Genomic DNA, 17,491 nt, shown 5'->3' on the forward strand with positions numbered 1-17,491 from the left:
GCTGCCCGGGCTGCGCGCGTGCGCGTCCGCTGGGGGGGGGGGGGGGGGGGGGCGTGGCCGAGTGGATGACGTCGCCAGCAGGGCGTTACCCAGCTCCGTCTTGAAGGTTATCATCATCATCATCAACTCTCACCCAGAAGCGAGGCAGCGGTACCTCCGGACGGACCGGGTCGCCATGTTAACCGTGACATGTCCGTTTTTAAGGCTTTTACTTGAAGTAGGAGCGCAGTGTGCGACGGCCAGACAGGATGAGGTGATGAAGATGATGAGGATGATGAGGTGATGAAGATGGTGGACGGAGCTCTTCATGCGGTTCAAACAGACGCCCACTCACGCTCGGGGTGGACAACTTGCATTAGGCGTATTTGTGATGACTGTCTTTAGTCTTAGACACGTTTAAACACTTCTGTGGACATTTTGCCGTCGTGAATGTGGCGTGCATGTGTATTTTTGTAGGCCTATATGGTGTTTTTTGACGCACAAATACAGTGTAACACAAATTGCTTATAGTAATATAATAATTATTATATTACTTTGAAGTCGGTTATTATAACACTCTTGGCCTAAAAATGACACCGTTATTAGGTTTTCGACAGTAAAAAGACTTCATACTATAGGATATAAACTAGGTTTTATTTGTTGAGCCAGCCCCAAAGCGCCACCTTGTGGTCAACGCGTAGACGTCTTCAGTGTTAGCGCAGGTCACCAGTGATGATGATGAGGGCTAAAAGAACTGAAAACAAGCGAGTCTTAGACATTTACACTCTTATGTATTTTATTATATCAAAATACAAAAATTTTAGAGGGTTATTGGATGGAACAAAGCATTGGAAAATGTCAACTTAATACAACCTGCCAAAATGTGCATATCTGGGCATCCTGTGACGTAAACAACGCTATTTTAATTGCTCCACATCAAAGACCTCAGATTGGACCATCAGAGACAATACACAGGCTTAGCAGCCTAGATCTATCACAAATCTAAAAGCAGTTGTTGGATAATACATTAGATAGGATAATATGTTCTTTATGAACATTAAAAGGTCTAGAGCTGGAGAACCAATCAGACACTTGCCTTGATGTCAAATAGTGCCAGAACCTTCTACCAGTTTGTTCCCTTTAACAGTTAGGGTGCTCCACAACTCCCAAATGTGTGAAACCGTGGAGACTACAACATAATTTAGATAACGTTACACAGCTATGAGACATCGTTTACATTTACGTCTATTAGCAGGCATGAAGAAGACACACCAGGCACCGAACTGTCTTGCTGAGCGTGTGGGAAAGTTTTGAAAGTTTGTGACTATACTGAAAAGTCGTCTTCAAGAACAAGGCCCTGAAAGGCGCCCTGCACTATAGTCGCACCGGTCCATTTTGGACAGAAACAATGTCATGGTTACTCAGAGAACGTTCACTTGTCTTAAAAAGCAGTGGTAGAAGACTCAAACCGTACAACAGAATAATATTTCCCATAAGGCTTTGGTTCAGCACCATACTGTTTAAGAATAATACCTGAAAATAATACCACACAATGAAATCTCAAATTAAGGTCAATTAACCAACATAATTCAACATGAAATGTCAATTATTTGTGGGGTTTTTTTTAACACAGAAACTCTCAATACAACTACACCTGATGTGGAAAAGATTAGCAACATATGTAAAAGTCAGGCCAGAAACCATCTACATAAAATCATTTGTAAACAAGTCATATACAAAAACAAATATGCAGTAAACAAACAAACAAACAAACATGGTAACTCAAGTTTGAAATGCATTTTCATTGAGCGCTATCTCTATGTATGAGGTTTAATTTTAAAACAGTCATAAATTAGTGCATAATGTTGTAGTACATTCTAGATCCTTAGTGCTGGTAAATATAAACAGCAATAATCGCGCAACAAAACACACACGTGCGGATGAAGGAAAGCAGACCATCTGGTGTAAGCAAAATTAGTAGTTTTAAGTTAAACATAAAAAAAAAGTTTTAAGAATTTCACAAAGCACAAAAAAGCCCAATAAGGGAACACAAGCAATTAAAGAGTTTAACAACTCCTGCAAATGAACCCTCAGAGTCTGGGGGTGGGGGGGGGGAGAGGGCGTGTCTACATGTACAAAGGGGTGTGTCTACATGTACAAGGGGCGTGTCTACATTATTTTCTACAAAAGAGACGTCATTAGCTCTGGTCTCCATGCACATACTGGTGGAATGAGGCCAACCCTCTGAAGAATGCTTGTGTGAATGTACAGTAATACTGTCACCATCTAAAGTCGGACAGGACTGCCTGATGATGAATCACATTGCCATGTTTATAAAAATCACTTTAACAGTAATAGTATAGCTTCTCCACACTTTTGCACCTGATTCATTAGCTAGGTCCATGACGGATGGAGCATTTTTAATCATACCCTGGTTAAATTGAAGGATTCCACCTTAATTTGCACCTTTCTTCCTCCAAAGGTCTGCAAATGTTAACAAAAGTCAATGAAACCTTTTCAGAAGCATTAAGCAATCTGATCATTTTTGAGACTGATTCTGACGTTGACGTTTAAATGTCCCATGCTCGTGCCTTTTGCATTTCTGCTGCAAGCAGTAATGAGAATGCGGTTCATGTCCTGTTAGAATGATATTATTGCTTACATTCCTACTCATGAGACCGTGACGAGAGGAACCACAACGGGGCGAGCTTCATTAGTTTCAGAAAGAGGTCTGTGCATGAACTGTTACATGTTGAAGTCTGAAACACAGCACCACAAGAGTTCAAAAAGACATAGCACCAAGTCAGAATGAGTACGACGTACCTACATCTTCACATGGTATTTCTAAGTAATGTAAACGTGTTTTTTTTTATCGGACTTCCTCAACGGCATGTTCTCGACTTGACAAAATGTTCAGCAAAAACACGGTCCTTACCTCCTCCGTTCTGGGGCTAAGGGCGAGCAAACGGGCCCAAGAGTGGCATCCGCCTTACTCTGCACGGAAAGCAGCTTTACAAACGAATATACATGTAATGTGTGAGGGGAAAACACCACCACAACAGAAGAGACTTGCAGTCTGTCTGCCAGCGGACAATAGCTAAAACACGCTAACCTGTGCTGCCATCTGACAACAGATCAGATATGCTAAACTGTGTTGCTAGATGTTTAACACCGCTTTAAATACAAAATGTGGGTCTATAATAACTGTTGACCCTTAACATTTTAACCACTTCCTTCAAACATACTGGATGTATTCAGGAATTTACACATTATTCAGTTTTTTCCTTGAAAACACTCAGTTTACTGCAACGTCCAGACTTCTATGGCTAATTTTTTTTCAAGTGGTCATTCACCCTTATCATCTTGACTGATAATGGTTCTACAGGATATTTCATCCTCAAACATCGAGGGTTAACCGCCGGCTACGTTTACAGTGGCCTTTTACATAATAAACAAAACAGCAGGCATAAAAAACACACCAATCAGTGCTCTATAAACCACAGCATACATTCGTCATCGGTTAGAGCTGAACTGACCCAGTGCACACAAACCTTCGGTTTTTTCTGCAGGTGGCACGACACAGTTAGTCAGCTCTACACACAATAAAGCGTTTAAGAAATTAGAAACTGGTTAGCTGTACTTCAACGACACAAACTGCTGTGCCCTGTAAAGACTTACAATGGAGAGGAAAATAAAAGGTTAGAAGAAAAGTCATGCTTTTTTTCTCTAATAGTCTACTTTTAGTAGTTCAGTTTGTCAGGTATAAAGCAATCTAGACAACTTGCAGTTAAGTTTTCAGTGATTAGGTTCATGTTAATTTCCCATTGGTATATGTTGTGTTTGTCATCATTGTCTGCACAATATCTACTTTACAGTACTGCCTTGGTGTATATCTAATATAAGCTATGAATTTATACTTGATTATCTCTATCAAACTGATTGAAACAGTTCAACATTACACTAACAATGCAATTCACAACTTCTAGTTACACTTGTGCAAGGGTCACCAAAATACAATACATACATCAGTTGGATTTTTTGAAAATTACATTTTCAATTGTCATGTCAAGATTAAGCAGTCTGGAATAAAGTGTAAATAAAAGGTCTGAAGGCATTTTCCACACATCACGTCTGTAGGTAGGAGCTGAACGCTCAGGTCCAGCCCTGGGGACTGTAACCGCTCTGACATCAGCTTTGGCAACACTATAGTTGCACCATTTTTTTTAAACAATCTATTCAAACATTGACTTTAAACAGAGAACCAAAGAGCGCACTTGGAAAGGAAAGCACAGAGCATAATCCCATGGTATTTGCTGACTTTTACGTTAGTTTGAATTCTGAACTGAATGTATTTCCTCATTAATCTCCTGTGTACAGAGTCTGAGGTGTGAGCATTAATACGGTCAACGCCCCTCTGAAAAAGGCAGTCTTCTGTACATCGTAAGAAAAAGAAAAAGACCAGCTGTCTAGTGTTAATATCACCTTCACATACCAAGGAATTTCGGTTCACTGTAACTTACACAATTTTTCCCAAAAAGTACAAAACGATGTTTCATATTCTATGGTCAGTATGACATGGAATATTCAGTATATCAAAAAATAGCATTAACCATCTGTGTTTTGAACGCAAACGTCAAATAAAATGTATGTTGAGTTTTGACATTGGAAAGAAACTGGGCCAGAGGATCTATATTTAGCACAATGCCCGTAAGTCCCCTCAGAAAGGTTTATAATGACAGCTCCAAATATAGCAGCACACCAGTGTTGGAACCCAAACATGTGGTTGAAGCTTACAATTTCTATAGTATTCTGTGCTTTCCATTAGATATGATCTGATACATGACTTACAAATAAATCTAAAAAGGAACATCAATTTGCACTCTGGATCAATGCCTTGTTACAGGAACAAATTATATTAAATATTATTGGAGTTTTGCCAAAAACACACAATGGAGGCATTTGAACTCATTATAAAATATCATTAACTTGCACAAATTATAGCATAAGTGCTGTAATATGTGCCAGACTTTTTTACTGAGGTATCTTTAGACAAAACCTAACTGTCTGCAAGGTTTGTCGGTCACTTCGTCTAGCTGGGGCACCTTGTTAAGACTGTTAAAACACAAGTGTATGTAGAACATTGTGCCAAAATGAGAAGCTGAAAACATCTCGTGTACTTTGGGTCAGTGAAAGACGACAGGAACTTTATGTCCAGTGTTTCCGTTCTTGAACTGGGACATGGTCCCCCCCTCCCCCCCAGGATTAGACTGGTCAGAGCAGAGACCCGTAGGTAGTGGAGGTGGAGTTCACGCTGGTCAACAGTGCTTTCCTGTCTTCTCGGGGGGGAGGAGACCAGCGTAGGATGGAAGCCAAGTGAAGATAAGGGGCTTTTCTCAGGGTGTTTTTCCTCCTCTTCCGGGCGGGGGTGCAGGTCTCCGGGCGATGTCTGGGTGCCTGAGATGCTTGCAGCTGCTGGGTCTGAGAGGAGGAGGCATCTGGACACAGCAACGCAGAAGAACAGGCAAAAACACCGTACAAGGGCAGGTGTGGAACTGAAGGCAGAAACACACAAGCCAGCCACTGTGTGAGACACGATTCCTGTAGGAAGCAGCACCGGCTCCAGTGGAGAATGAGACTGCTTTTCTACAAGCTTAAAAACTTCTTTTGACAACTTGGCCATGTTGTCAGTTATACATAAGTTGTCCTCCTGTTTTTGGTCTTTCTTTCTAAACATAAGACATGCTCTCCCGTTCTAAAAAGCTGGAGGAGAGCGTTGACGTGTGGCGTGACTAAGGGTGGAGACCACGCTGGTGTGGACGTCTTTCGCTGGAGTGGATTTTAGGACAGAAGACTATCGTGCAGCTGCAGTAAAACGGATCATCACCGCTGGACCATACAGTCATGACCCAAAATAACACCTGTGCCACCCAACACACAGAGGCATTAAAGGTTCTGCAGTGCGGGCAATTTTACAGACGTCATGCCTTTGCTTGAACGTAAACTGCATGGGTGCCATATTTCTTGTTGAGAAGGAGAAGATTATTTCACTAACGTACTGTCCACTGCTTCAGATATCAAAATAACAACCCGACAGGGACGTTGGGCAAAGACGTAGGGGCGAAGAGAAATGACTTATCATTTGTTTAGAAGGCCCGGTGCTCAGAGCTGTTAACGGTACAAACAAACGTACAAAATGACTGACCTGTTCTTTTGGATCTGGAGTTGTTGTTGTTGTTGACAGCCTCTTTCTTGGCTTTTTTAATACAGTGATAAATCAGTGCTTCAAAGCTCTCAGACCCTGCAGTGTCTCTCACGGCACCTACAGACTCCCTACGAGACAGGCAGGCAAAGGCAAGACAAGCTGCATTACTTCCAGGGGCCACCAGGGCGCGCCACCCTCCCCAGATTTGTTCAGGCTGGTCCAAAGACAGTCTAATTTTACAAATCTCACTGAGCAACAGTGTAGAATCACATCAGCCATGATTTAATGAGCTGTGATATCTATCAGGGGTTTTGTGAGAGATCTGGTTACTAGTCCCCCTGCACCAATGAAGAAATTATCAAAATGGACAAATAAATACATGATCAGATTGGGTACAGCTTCACTGTTGCTTTATGGCATCAAAACCTAAGTGCTCTCTCTAAAAACACCCTGAATTGTTACTTCCTGTGAGTAAAAATAGATTCATTAGGTTATTACTTTTGTTAGTTTAATTTCTAATTTCTCTTGTTATTCACCCCTCCAACAGTAAGTAAACAGACAGCAGTATTGCACAGTTCAGATGTTTACCTCGTGTCGTAATCTCCTGTCATGCTGGAAAGCTCGCTTGTATAATCAAAACAAACTAGTCAAAGTAGGCCGAGACCCCTCCCTAGTCATGGTCTGACACAAACTCATTTACCCTGAAAGTGCTGGTTTTTTTTTGTTTTTTTGTTTTTTTTTTTTCTTTTGGGGGGGGGGGGGGTTGTGTGTTTTTTTTTATCATCATACATGCCATCCTTCTATCATGACACGCAGATCATGAAAACAGAAGATTAAGCCAACAACTCATGGGATTCACAACGCACAGAGAGACAAAGTGTTTACAGACAGTCTCCCCTGCTGTTGAGGCTGTGGAGAGAGAAAGCGAAAGACGTTAGTAGAGGGGTGGGGGGGGGGGCATGGTCGGGCGCTAGCGCCCGTCACATCAAACACACGCCGGTTACCATGGATACAGCGTACGGTGGCATCACCATGCTGACAGGAGGAGAGATGGCAGGGAGGGGGGGGGGGTGGTTGGCAAGGAACATTCACGTCGGAAAAGAAAGAAAAGAAAAACAACCACTGGGACAACGAAATGTGACGAGAATTTTAGTTCAAGAATCGCCATTATTGATTTGGCATCGAGGAAGAGTATTTAGAGAAGGCATGCATGATGTTTTTGGACATGGAACGAAAGTTTAAAGGGGAATACGTAAGTCTGCCCGCCAAAGGCACTCGTACGAAATCTGTCTCAATGCCGCTCAACATCACGTCCTGGTTATCTGGTTATCAGCAGAAACTGCTGACCAAACTCTGCTTGGTTCCTTTGCCATTAAATATAAATCATGTCGCATCCTGCTTTACGTCTGTCAGATATTTGCATTGACTTTTTGAATTTGTCCAATGATGTGATTTCTTTACCGGGACAAAATCAGCGTGTCATTCCCCTTTAAATGAGAATGATTTGAGACCCCCCTGCTCATCACTCTCCTCTCAGACATGGATTCAACCCTTACCTATTACGGTGTAGACGACCTGGTCACAACAATGCTGCCCCGATAGCTGAGATCAATCAAAAACAAAGTAGGTAAGACTACCAGAGCCTGGGGAGGACAAATTTGAAAAGAAATAAATAAATGGATAAATAGAAATAAATAGCTTGTCACTACTCTAGATGAGGATGGGCATTGCGAGAGATGAGTGCAGTCTCATCCCTGGCAACGAAGGCCGCCAACAAAGGCCACGCCCATGGAGCAAGGCCACACCCATGGAGCAAGGCCACGCCCTTGGAGCAAGGCCCTATTTAGTGGGAGTGGGAGAGAAAGGTGAAGGGAGGGAGCTGGAAGATGTGAGATGGTTCAGCCCACATCCGACAAAGAGGAAAGAGTCATGAGATCATCATGAATGCATAAGAAAGAAAAACACCGAAACTACTCAAGACGCAACAGTCTAAAATATTTCATAGTGCTGAGACTTCAAGATTTCAGTGTACAAAGATTACAAAAAAAACGTCTCAATACTTAAAAAAATAAAAAATGAAAAAAATTAAAAATTTGCATGTTTTTAATTTATGCTGTTTTTCCTCTAATAAAAAAAAAGGCAAAAGCATGAGGTCATAGCTTTCGCAGGCTAGATGATGGTGTGATCTCCTCGTGATGTTTGGGGCCTCCTGCGGTGCGGGTCACCTACCCTGGAGAGGGCTCTGAGGGCAGCATCTCCTCGTCCGTCCTCCTCTGGGACGGCCGCTGGCCGAAGACGTCGCTGCTCTCCGTGGGGGGCGAGGGGGATTGGGAGGGGTAGCTGGCAGCTGCCGTGGCGAAGGCCATGTGGGCGCGGTAGGCCGGGCCGGGCCGGTGGCCGGCGCCCAGGCCCTGGGTGGGGGAGGTGGCGGGGGAGGAGGACAGGGACCTCCGGGAGAAGGAGACGCTGGCGGGGGTGGCGTGCGCTCTCGGGCATCTCCTGGGAGCGCGAGGCCCGGAGGATGCTGGGACGTGGTGGCGGGCGCACCAGGATGTCTGGCGAGCCGGCGCGGGAGCTGGGCGGGGTCTGGGTGAGGGGCGAGAGGCGTGACGGCTGCAGCACCACCTGCTGAGGGCCGAGGTCCAGACGGCGCAGGGCCCGCGGGCTGAGCCAGGGCTGCGGATCGGGCCGCCAGCTGTCCGAGCTCTCGCTACGCAGGGTGCTGGGGCTCCCCGCGCGGGCCGCGGGCCCGGGGTAAGGCAACACCGGTACGCCCATACCGTGGGCAGTGTGTCTCAACTGCGCCAGACTCTGGGCCTGTTGCATAGTTACATGCGTGGCTGGGAGGCCCTGAGGGGGGTGCTCGCTGGGGGGGTGGCCCAGGTGGGCCCGAGGTGCCTCCAGTTGAAGGAAGGCAGAGCCGGACGGGGGCTGAGAGGAGACGCCCAGCGCACGGCTACGCGGGGGGTACGGCGGCGGCTCGGGGAGGTCCCGGTGGAGATGGAAGGGGTGGTGTGGTGGGAGGGCGAGACGGACACCCTCCTGACCCAGGAAGGGGAAGTCAGGAGGCTGCCAGGTCTCGGTGGAGCGAGAGGAGGGAGGACTGTGCACCAGCGGAAGAGCGTGGCCCGACGCGCCGTACTGCGGGATCCTCAGACCCTCCCTCTCCTCGGGGGGTGGCAGGATGGCGGAAGGGACCCTCGGGCCCGTATGGGGGTGAAGAGGAGACGGCAGAGCTGCGCGGGCTCACGTCGGGCATGTAGAACGGGGGGTGGAGCTCCAACTCGGCGCCGCTACCTAGATAGCCGTAGAAAGGGCCCGGGGGGAAGACCCTGTGAAAGTGGGAGACACGGCTCTGCCCTGTCGCCTGTAGCCGACTACCCTCCAAGATGCTCATACCTTGGGTGGGCCTCTGGAAGCGGGGGCTGAGGGCCGGGGGTGGCATGTAGGACTCCTGGCTGGAGGACACAGGGGAAATCTGGGGCCTGAGTGTGGCCATGACTGGGGGGAGGGGCCCAGGTTCGTCGTTCTCCTCGTCCGACTGCCGGAACTCGGGGTACAGGTCCGACTCCTCCACGAAGGGGAAGCCCTGGATGCGTCGCAGCTTGAGCGACGGGTCGCCGTCGTCTGCCGTCTCCATGACGAAGCGGCCGTCCGGCCCGCGGCTGATCAGCTCGATGGGCGTGGTGACCTCGGCCTCGTGCTTGGACACGCTGTACCTCTTGCCGGTGATCGCCCGCTTGGTTCTCTTGTACAGCGAGAGCTCCTTCTCCTTGTGAGGACTGGCCAGCTGCTTGACGTACAGGCTGGGCGGACCCACGCTGGCCAGCGAGGGCGGCCGGGACGAGGCGATGCTCTCTGGGCTGATCTTCCCGGACGACAACCTGCGGGTCAGAGCAAAACACGGCAGCTGGCAGTTACCCCTCCGCACGCTAACACCCGACAGGGACGGGGCAGGACTCACGCGTGTCCATCGCCTCTCTTACAACCAACCCGAGGCCTGGAATTCCCTCTGTGATCTGAACAATGTCACATGACCCCCAAATCTCTCTTTTGTTTTGATGGGAAACAAAATAACATCACACAATTGACCTTTATATATATGTTTATATATATGTCGCATTGATTGAGGATGAAAGAGTAGACAGTGTCATGGTGTGCCATGATGGGAAGACAAAATGAAACCTCGGGACACAGAAACCTGGGTAGCAGCGAAGACAGACACACCAGATGCTATCATCATTTACCTGCTATAAAGGTTTTTAATCTTCGCACAAAACTGCTGTGTTTGATATTACACAAACACCTTAAAATCATTAAAAAAATAAATGAAAACTTAAAACAGTAGACGTAGGAGCAGCGGTGGTCTCCCGGGTGGGCGTGAAAGCCACTGCACCACACACAGAACGCATGCAGCTAAGGCATGTAGGCGCCAGCTAGCGCCATCTGCTGAGAGGAGGGTGCAGGTGCAGGCACTCACTGAGGACTGGTGGACGGGGGCCTGTAGCTGCTCCTGTCTGGCTCTTCCCAGTAGGGCTCGATGCCAGGCAGGGGGGTAAGAGGAGGCCTGCGGTGAGAGACACAACAGAGGGGGGGGGACAAGACGCGGCCATCAGACCGGCTTCTGAGCAGCGACGTGGAGGATGGGTGGAGATGGGTGGAGATGGGTGGAGATGAGTGGGAGCATGGGTCTAAATCTACGAGGGCCGTCATGAAACTCATGATGAGCGAACGGCTTGGCCGTCTGCGGGAAGTGTGCGGAGCAGGGCGCCTCCCCTACACACACACACACCCCCCCACCCCCCCACCCCCCGGTGAAGGGCCGGTGAACTTCAGCATGGCGTTTGAGCGCGAGGGCTCAGGGCCGCTGTGCAGACAGGCCACGCAAGAGCAGGCCAGCGCATCCCGCTGCCGGAGACACACGGTGAGCGCGGATGCGTTTGTAAGCGGCCGTCCCAGTAGACGACACACAGCCATGCGTCGCAGGTGGGGGAGGGGCGGGGAGGGGCGGGGCTACGGGCTGTTCCTCAGCACATGCTTGTTGTCCCTCCCTATCTTTCTCTGCCTGCGACATACACTCTGACACACACACACACACACACATGCGTGCGGACGCACAGGCGCTCAGCCACGCACACACACAGAGAAGCGCGCCCGGCTAAGGGAGTTCCAGGGGCTCGACGGAGTTGCTGTAAGTGTCAAGTGTGCCAGATGTTAGCGCGCCGCGGATACTTACGGTGACTCGACGCTCTTCCTGGTGTGGGTTATCGACAGAGGAGGATCTAGACACACAGAGAGGACACGAGAAGAGAAGCGTGACTGGACGGGCCTGCGGGTGAGGGGCATGTCAGCGATCGGTCCGTGTCGGCGTGAAGCCCCCGGGGACGGACCCACCTCTCTTACGCTTCAACTTCCGACGGTGCTGCTTGTTGACGAAGCAGGCGGCCAGCGTGCTGAACAGGATGGCGGCGGCCAGGAAGCAGATGGTGGCCACGATCCCGGCCACCACCGGCCGAGCCAGCCCGTCCTCGGAGATCTCTGTGGGAGGGAAGGGGTCTGAGAGAGGAGACACACTCCAGAGCATGAAATAATATGGAGGCGAAGCCGGCATGCAGTTATTCACAGAGCAGCCAACACAGCACCTGGGTTATTTCGCTGCAGTAATCTGCAGGCATTCATTCTGACACTCTACGTCCACACACATAGCGTGGAACAGAAGCGCACTATCTGTTATGACCAGCAGGGGGCACTGAAGCTCCACATGGTTAAAGCAGCGAAATCCTGCGGTTTAAAATAGCCTTTCTAAATCTCACCTGTGCTTGACACTCCCACTACATTACTGCTTTCACTAATGAGATCATCCATGACGGCCAGGGCACGAAACTCATACCACGAGTCCTAGAGGAAGAGGGATGGGCAAATGCATTAAAATGTCCTTAAAGTGGGTTTATTAGGACCAAGGTCAGAGCTTTCCAAAGCCTCCACAACTTGAACAAATGCAGTATTATAGATCCATCCGTGTCATGAACGAGTTCCTAGTGAGTTAAATACATTTAATGTCTCATCCTTTGTGACCCAGAAAAGGGAATGAAGCTTGAGAAGAAGAGAGACAAAGAAATGTTCAGTATAAACCAGTCCCAGTCTGGGTGAGTCTCAGTCTCAGTCTCATTGAGTCTCAGTCTCAGTCTACTCAAGTCTCAGTCTCAGTCTCATTGAGTCTCAGTCTACCCAAGTCTCAGTCTCAGTCTCATTGAGTCTCAGTCACAGTCTGGCCAAGTCTCAGTTTCAGTCTGCCCAAGTCTCAATCTCAATCTCATTGAGTCTCAGTCACAGTCTGGCTGAGTCTCAGTGTCAGTCTCAGTCTGCCCAAGTCTCAGTCTCAATCTCATTTAGTCTCACTGTCAGTCTGGCTGAGTCTCAGTGTCAGTCTCAGTCTGCCCAAGTCTCAGTCTCAGTCTCATTGAGTCTCAGTCACAGTCTGGCTGAGTCTCAGTGTCAGTCTCAGTCTGCCCAAGTCTCAGTCTCATTGAGTCTCCGTGTCAGTCTGCCCAAGTCTCAGTCTTAGTCTCATTGAGTCTCAGTGTCAGTCTAAGTCTACCCAAGTCTCAGTGTCAGTCTCATTAAATCTCAGTGTCAGTCTTAGTCTGGCTGAGTCTCAGTTTCAGTCTGCCCAAGTCTCAGTCTCAGTCTCATTTAGTCTCAGTCTGGAATGTTTAAAAATGCCTTTCAAGGGCCACATCATGTGTTTATAGCAGGGAGGACGAGTGAAGACTGAAGATCACACGTTTCTATTACTGTACCTGAGTCTCCATCCCCCCACGCTACATGTTCACCTTCACGTCTCTAAGATCTCACCAGGGTTAGACATGCACAGGAATACAGGACTTCACCTAGCACCCTCTTACCGGGATGAGGTCTCTGGCCAAGATCTCGGTCTCGTCAGCAGGAATCAAGTCATCAAGCACCTCCCACCTCTCTCCGAGGCGGAACTCAATGATGTAGCGGTCTATCGGCGCCGTGTGATTGGACGGGGGGAGCCAGGTCAACAGTACCCCCTGCTGAGTCCTGTTGGCTGTGAGGCACCGCGGTGGGGTAAGAAGCACCAGTGGTTCCGGGGTACTTGCGGGGTACACTGGCAGAAACAGACAGCAGGGCACAGAGCTGTTGTTGAGCCAGTCATGCCACAACATCATATCCGGGGGGGGTGGGGGGATCTGTGGTGCCCCCTGGCAAGTGTAAATGGAAGTACCACCCACCTACTGTATTCACAGTGACTACCTCACTGAATGGGCCTGTGCCGAGCTTGTTCTGGGCCAGGACACTGAACTGATAGGCAGTCTTTGGCTCCAAGCCTTGCACCACCAGCCAGGTCTGAGATCCGGGCACAGGGACAGAGAGCCAGTCATGGGGGCCCAAATCTGCCTTCTTCTTCCTGTTGGAAGATGTCATTGGATCAGACTGTAAAATATCACATGTTTGAAATGCAGTGGAAGAGCACAGTCTCACACACACACACACACACACACACACACACACACACACACACACACACACACACACACACACTCGCACGCACACACGCACGCACACACACACACACACACACACACTCGCACGCACACACGCACACACACACACACACACACACACACACACACACTCGCACGCACACACACACACACACACACACACACACACACTCGCACGCACACACGCACGCACACACACACGCACACACACACGCACACACACACACACACACACACACAGACACACTCGCACGCACACACGCACGCACACACACACACACACTTGCACGCATACACGCACGCACACACACACACACACACACGTAGACACACTCGCACGCACACACACACACACACAAACACACACATGCACGTAGGCACACTCACACGCACGCATGTGCACACACACACACACACACACACACACACATGCATGTAGACACACTCGCACGCACATACGTGCGCACACACACACACAAACACACACATGTGTGTAGACACACTCGCACACACATACGTGCGCACACACACACACACGCAAACACACACGTGCGCGTAGGCACATTCGCACGCACATACGCGCGCGCACACACACACACACACACACACACAAACACACAGTGCATGTAGACACACTCGCACGCACACACACACACACACACACACACACACACACAAACACACAGTGCATGTAGACACACTCGCACGCACACACACACACACACACACACACACACACACACACACACACACACACACACACACACACACACACACCCCACCTCGTACCTGTCCTAAGTATTTATATAACCCATAGTGCTCACCATGGGAACTGAACTATCAAAACCTTTCTTAGTGACACTGTGCTGAACTGAGTGCAATAATTAGTTCTGAACATGGACGTCTACTGCTACATCCACTACAGCAGCTGCATGACAGATAGAACCATTTTTTACTGTCAAGTCGCACTTCGAGAAGAATGAAGGTGGATTAACTTCTTAGGTGCTTCACTCCTAACATGAGCGCAGTGTCGAATACACCCAATTATATTACACACACTGTATACACCATGAACATTATCATCAACACTATACATGGTGTATACATACATCATACACTATGAGGAAACACTATAACATACTCCACACGTCCTATTTAATAGACACAACCCTTGAGTGGAGATGGGGGAGGGTGTGTAAGTAGTGAGCAGTATGCAGTAGATGTTTGAGAGTGTGAACTCTAGGTGTGCTGTGTGGTTACTGTTCAGCAGGCTGATTGGTGTCTGAGAACCAGCTGGTTCTGGATTTTATGCAGCGGGACTGTTCAGTAGACTGTGGGAGCACAGAGTGTTCTGTGATCCTCGTTGACGTCCTCCAACAGAGCTTGGTGTAGAGCTCCAGAAGGAATGGAAGCCCGACCCATTAACCCAGGTAACGTGTGGTAGTCCTCACACCCCCCTCTAGGAGCTTGGTGGTTGAGAGGCGAGAAGTTACCATACCAGTCAGTAATACAGCCGAACGGGATGAGGTTCCTACCAAACCTCCTCGGCTTTCTGGGTTAGAAGACACACCTCACTTCCAACATATCCACTCTGGTTACGGTTCTCCGTAACGTGTACGCAGAAGAACCTGAAGCTGCTGAGCTTTTCCACGGTGGCCTCACCAGTGAAGGTCTCACCATCTCACTCTCTCCTGCTTCCTGAAGTCCAGTGTTAATTTCTTTGTCTTGCTGATGGTGAGTAAAAGCTCGTTTCCTTGACTCCAGCGTGCCAGGCAACTAGCCACTTCTTGGGTGGCCGTGTTGTCATTGTTGGAGACCAGTCTCACTATCGTTGTATCGTTTAATGATGAGTCAGTGGTTGTGCTTGGCCGTGCACTCTCAGTGCTCAGGGAGTGCAGGACAGGCCCGGGTCTATAACCCCGAGGAACCCCTGGATTGAGTGTCACCGAGGAGAAAGTGATGACTCAGGGGTCTATAGTGCGAGTAAAACTCTCACATTTGCTCCTTCTCTTTTACAAATGTGAATGGAGAAGAGATATTGAACTGAGCGGTCCACCATTCTCAGTGAGTGTTCATTAAGTGTGAATACAAACATGTTCAATGATGCGTAGAACTAGAAAAATCAGGTGCTGATTTTGATAGGACATGATGAATTAGCTCAGCGCATGAGCACACATATGATTATAATATATGAGTACCTGCAAATAAAGCAGGTGTTTAAAATCCTGCAAATACAGCAGGTATTTATATAAATAATATGACCACCAATGTGATAGCGAACTATTCTAAGTTTAAAACACAAAACATTATTTGTTATTTAAAGCAAGCTGAATAATGTTATATACCTTGCATTAATGCTGAAACATTAGCTGATAACATTAGCTAACCCTAACCCTAACTCTAACCCTAGCCACAAAACAATAGGTCTGATTTAAGAGGCTCAACACCTGATCAATCACTCTGATTCCCAGGAATGTTTTTTTTCAGTCACAGACAAAAGTGCCGATGACACTCAGTGCCAAAACGCTACAAACAACAACCTGATACACACAATCTTGAAACAACACACTGGAAGCTGCGCCCGGCGACATCTTGGCTCTAGATGTGAACTGCAGAATATCACAAGCCAGTCATCTGGTCTCCAGGCGCACCATCAGCCGGTCACACCGTCAGACACAGACTCCGTCACCGTCACCAGCCTGCGTGTCGCCGGCAGAATCACGGCGTGACGCGGGGTTTGTTTTCCTGTATTTACTGCAGCAGTGCTCACCAGCTAAAGCCGTACGTTATTTAAGTGTGTGTGAGAACGAGCGGCGGCTCGGCGCTGTATTGATTTAATATGTAATTCTCCAGCAGCATGACAGAACCGTAATGAAAACAGTAAGTAACTGTATTAGTCTGCCAGCGCTGGCATTCTGTCATCAGTAGGCTTGCGTGCCTCGTCCTCCTGAACACGATGGTAGATCACAGCAGACGACTTATCTCACCTTATATATATATGCTGCAATATAACATTTTGTTACCTTTCCACTACAAACTACCACATATTAATCATTTATGGGGACTGCACGGTGCAATATTTACAGTGAGACTGAGATGAGACTGAGTGTGTAAGATGTGCCCCAGTCCCCCAGAGCTCATACTGCAGTGTGAAGGTTTAGGGTAATTGGTATGGAGGCACAGAGATAGGAGGAGTTAGCACATGGAAATGGGGCAGATGTGGGAGGAGCTTACACAGGGCCGTACCACACCGAAAACGTCTGCTCGAAGCCGCCATCGTATCCGGACTCCCAGGAGATGTTAGCTGACGTGGCGGAGGCAGAGACGTGAACGTTGGCGGGCGCGTGAGGACTGGTACCTGCAGCAGAGGGAAACGGAGTTAATCCTGCCTGCCAAACACCAGGTGTGTGGGTGCTGTGTTTCACCTACATTAGAAATCACACTGCAGGAGAAACTGAGGTAGTGTTTAAGCCATAAAATACACAGAGGATGAAATTGTCACACAGGAAACAGTTCCCCCCATTAATGGAACAGTGGTCACACAGGAAACAGTTTCCCCCATTAATGGAACAGTGGTCACACAGGAAACAGTTCCCCCCATTAATGGAACAGTGGTCACACAGGAAACAGTTCCCCCCACACAGTGGAACGGTGGTCACACAGGAAACAGTTCCCCCCACACAGTGGAACGGTGGTCACACAGGAAACAGTTTCCCCCATTAATGGAATGGTGGTCACACAGGAAACAGTTCCCCCCACACAGGAAACAGCTGCCCCCAGA

General features: G+C 48.4%; 2 protein-coding genes across 3 annotated transcripts in view; both read right to left on the reverse strand.

Annotated features, from left to right (window-relative positions):
- Window positions 1-756: 756 nt before the first annotated feature.
- LOC143477771 (uncharacterized) lies at window positions 757-6,937 on the reverse strand. Of its 2 annotated transcripts, none has more exons than XM_076976517.1 (3): window positions 6,770-6,937; window positions 6,182-6,309; window positions 757-5,531 (listed from the first exon to the last, which is right to left on the reverse strand). In XM_076976517.1, the coding sequence occupies exons 1-3, from the start codon at window positions 6,790-6,792 to the stop codon at window positions 5,251-5,253; spliced, it is 432 nt and encodes a 143-aa protein (XP_076832632.1). In that variant the 5' UTR covers window positions 6,793-6,937; the 3' UTR covers window positions 757-5,250. The 2 variants fall into 2 exon arrangements, with proteins under 2 accessions (XP_076832632.1, XP_076832633.1); XM_076976518.1 differs by having other exon boundaries at window positions 757-5,474; window positions 6,770-6,928.
- Window positions 6,938-7,108: 171 nt separating this feature from the next.
- Window positions 7,109-17,491, reverse strand: part of LOC143477769 (protein turtle homolog B-like) — a 47,476-nt gene continuing 37,093 nt past the window's right edge. Inside the window, 9 exon segments of the mRNA XM_076976516.1 lie at window positions 7,109-8,655; window positions 8,657-9,355; window positions 9,357-10,065; window positions 11,418-11,463; window positions 11,576-11,737; window positions 11,995-12,079; window positions 13,087-13,313; window positions 13,438-13,613; window positions 16,945-17,068. Of these exon segments, the coding sequence (XP_076832631.1) occupies window positions 8,407-8,655; window positions 8,657-9,355; window positions 9,357-10,065; window positions 11,418-11,463; window positions 11,576-11,737; window positions 11,995-12,079; window positions 13,087-13,313; window positions 13,438-13,613; window positions 16,945-17,068 (2,477 nt within the window). The 3' untranslated portion in view covers window positions 7,109-8,406.

This window comes from Brachyhypopomus gauderio, chromosome 16 (genome assembly GCF_052324685.1).
Source record: "Brachyhypopomus gauderio isolate BG-103 chromosome 16, BGAUD_0.2, whole genome shotgun sequence".
NCBI classification, from domain to species: domain Eukaryota; kingdom Metazoa; phylum Chordata; class Actinopteri; order Gymnotiformes; family Hypopomidae; genus Brachyhypopomus; species Brachyhypopomus gauderio.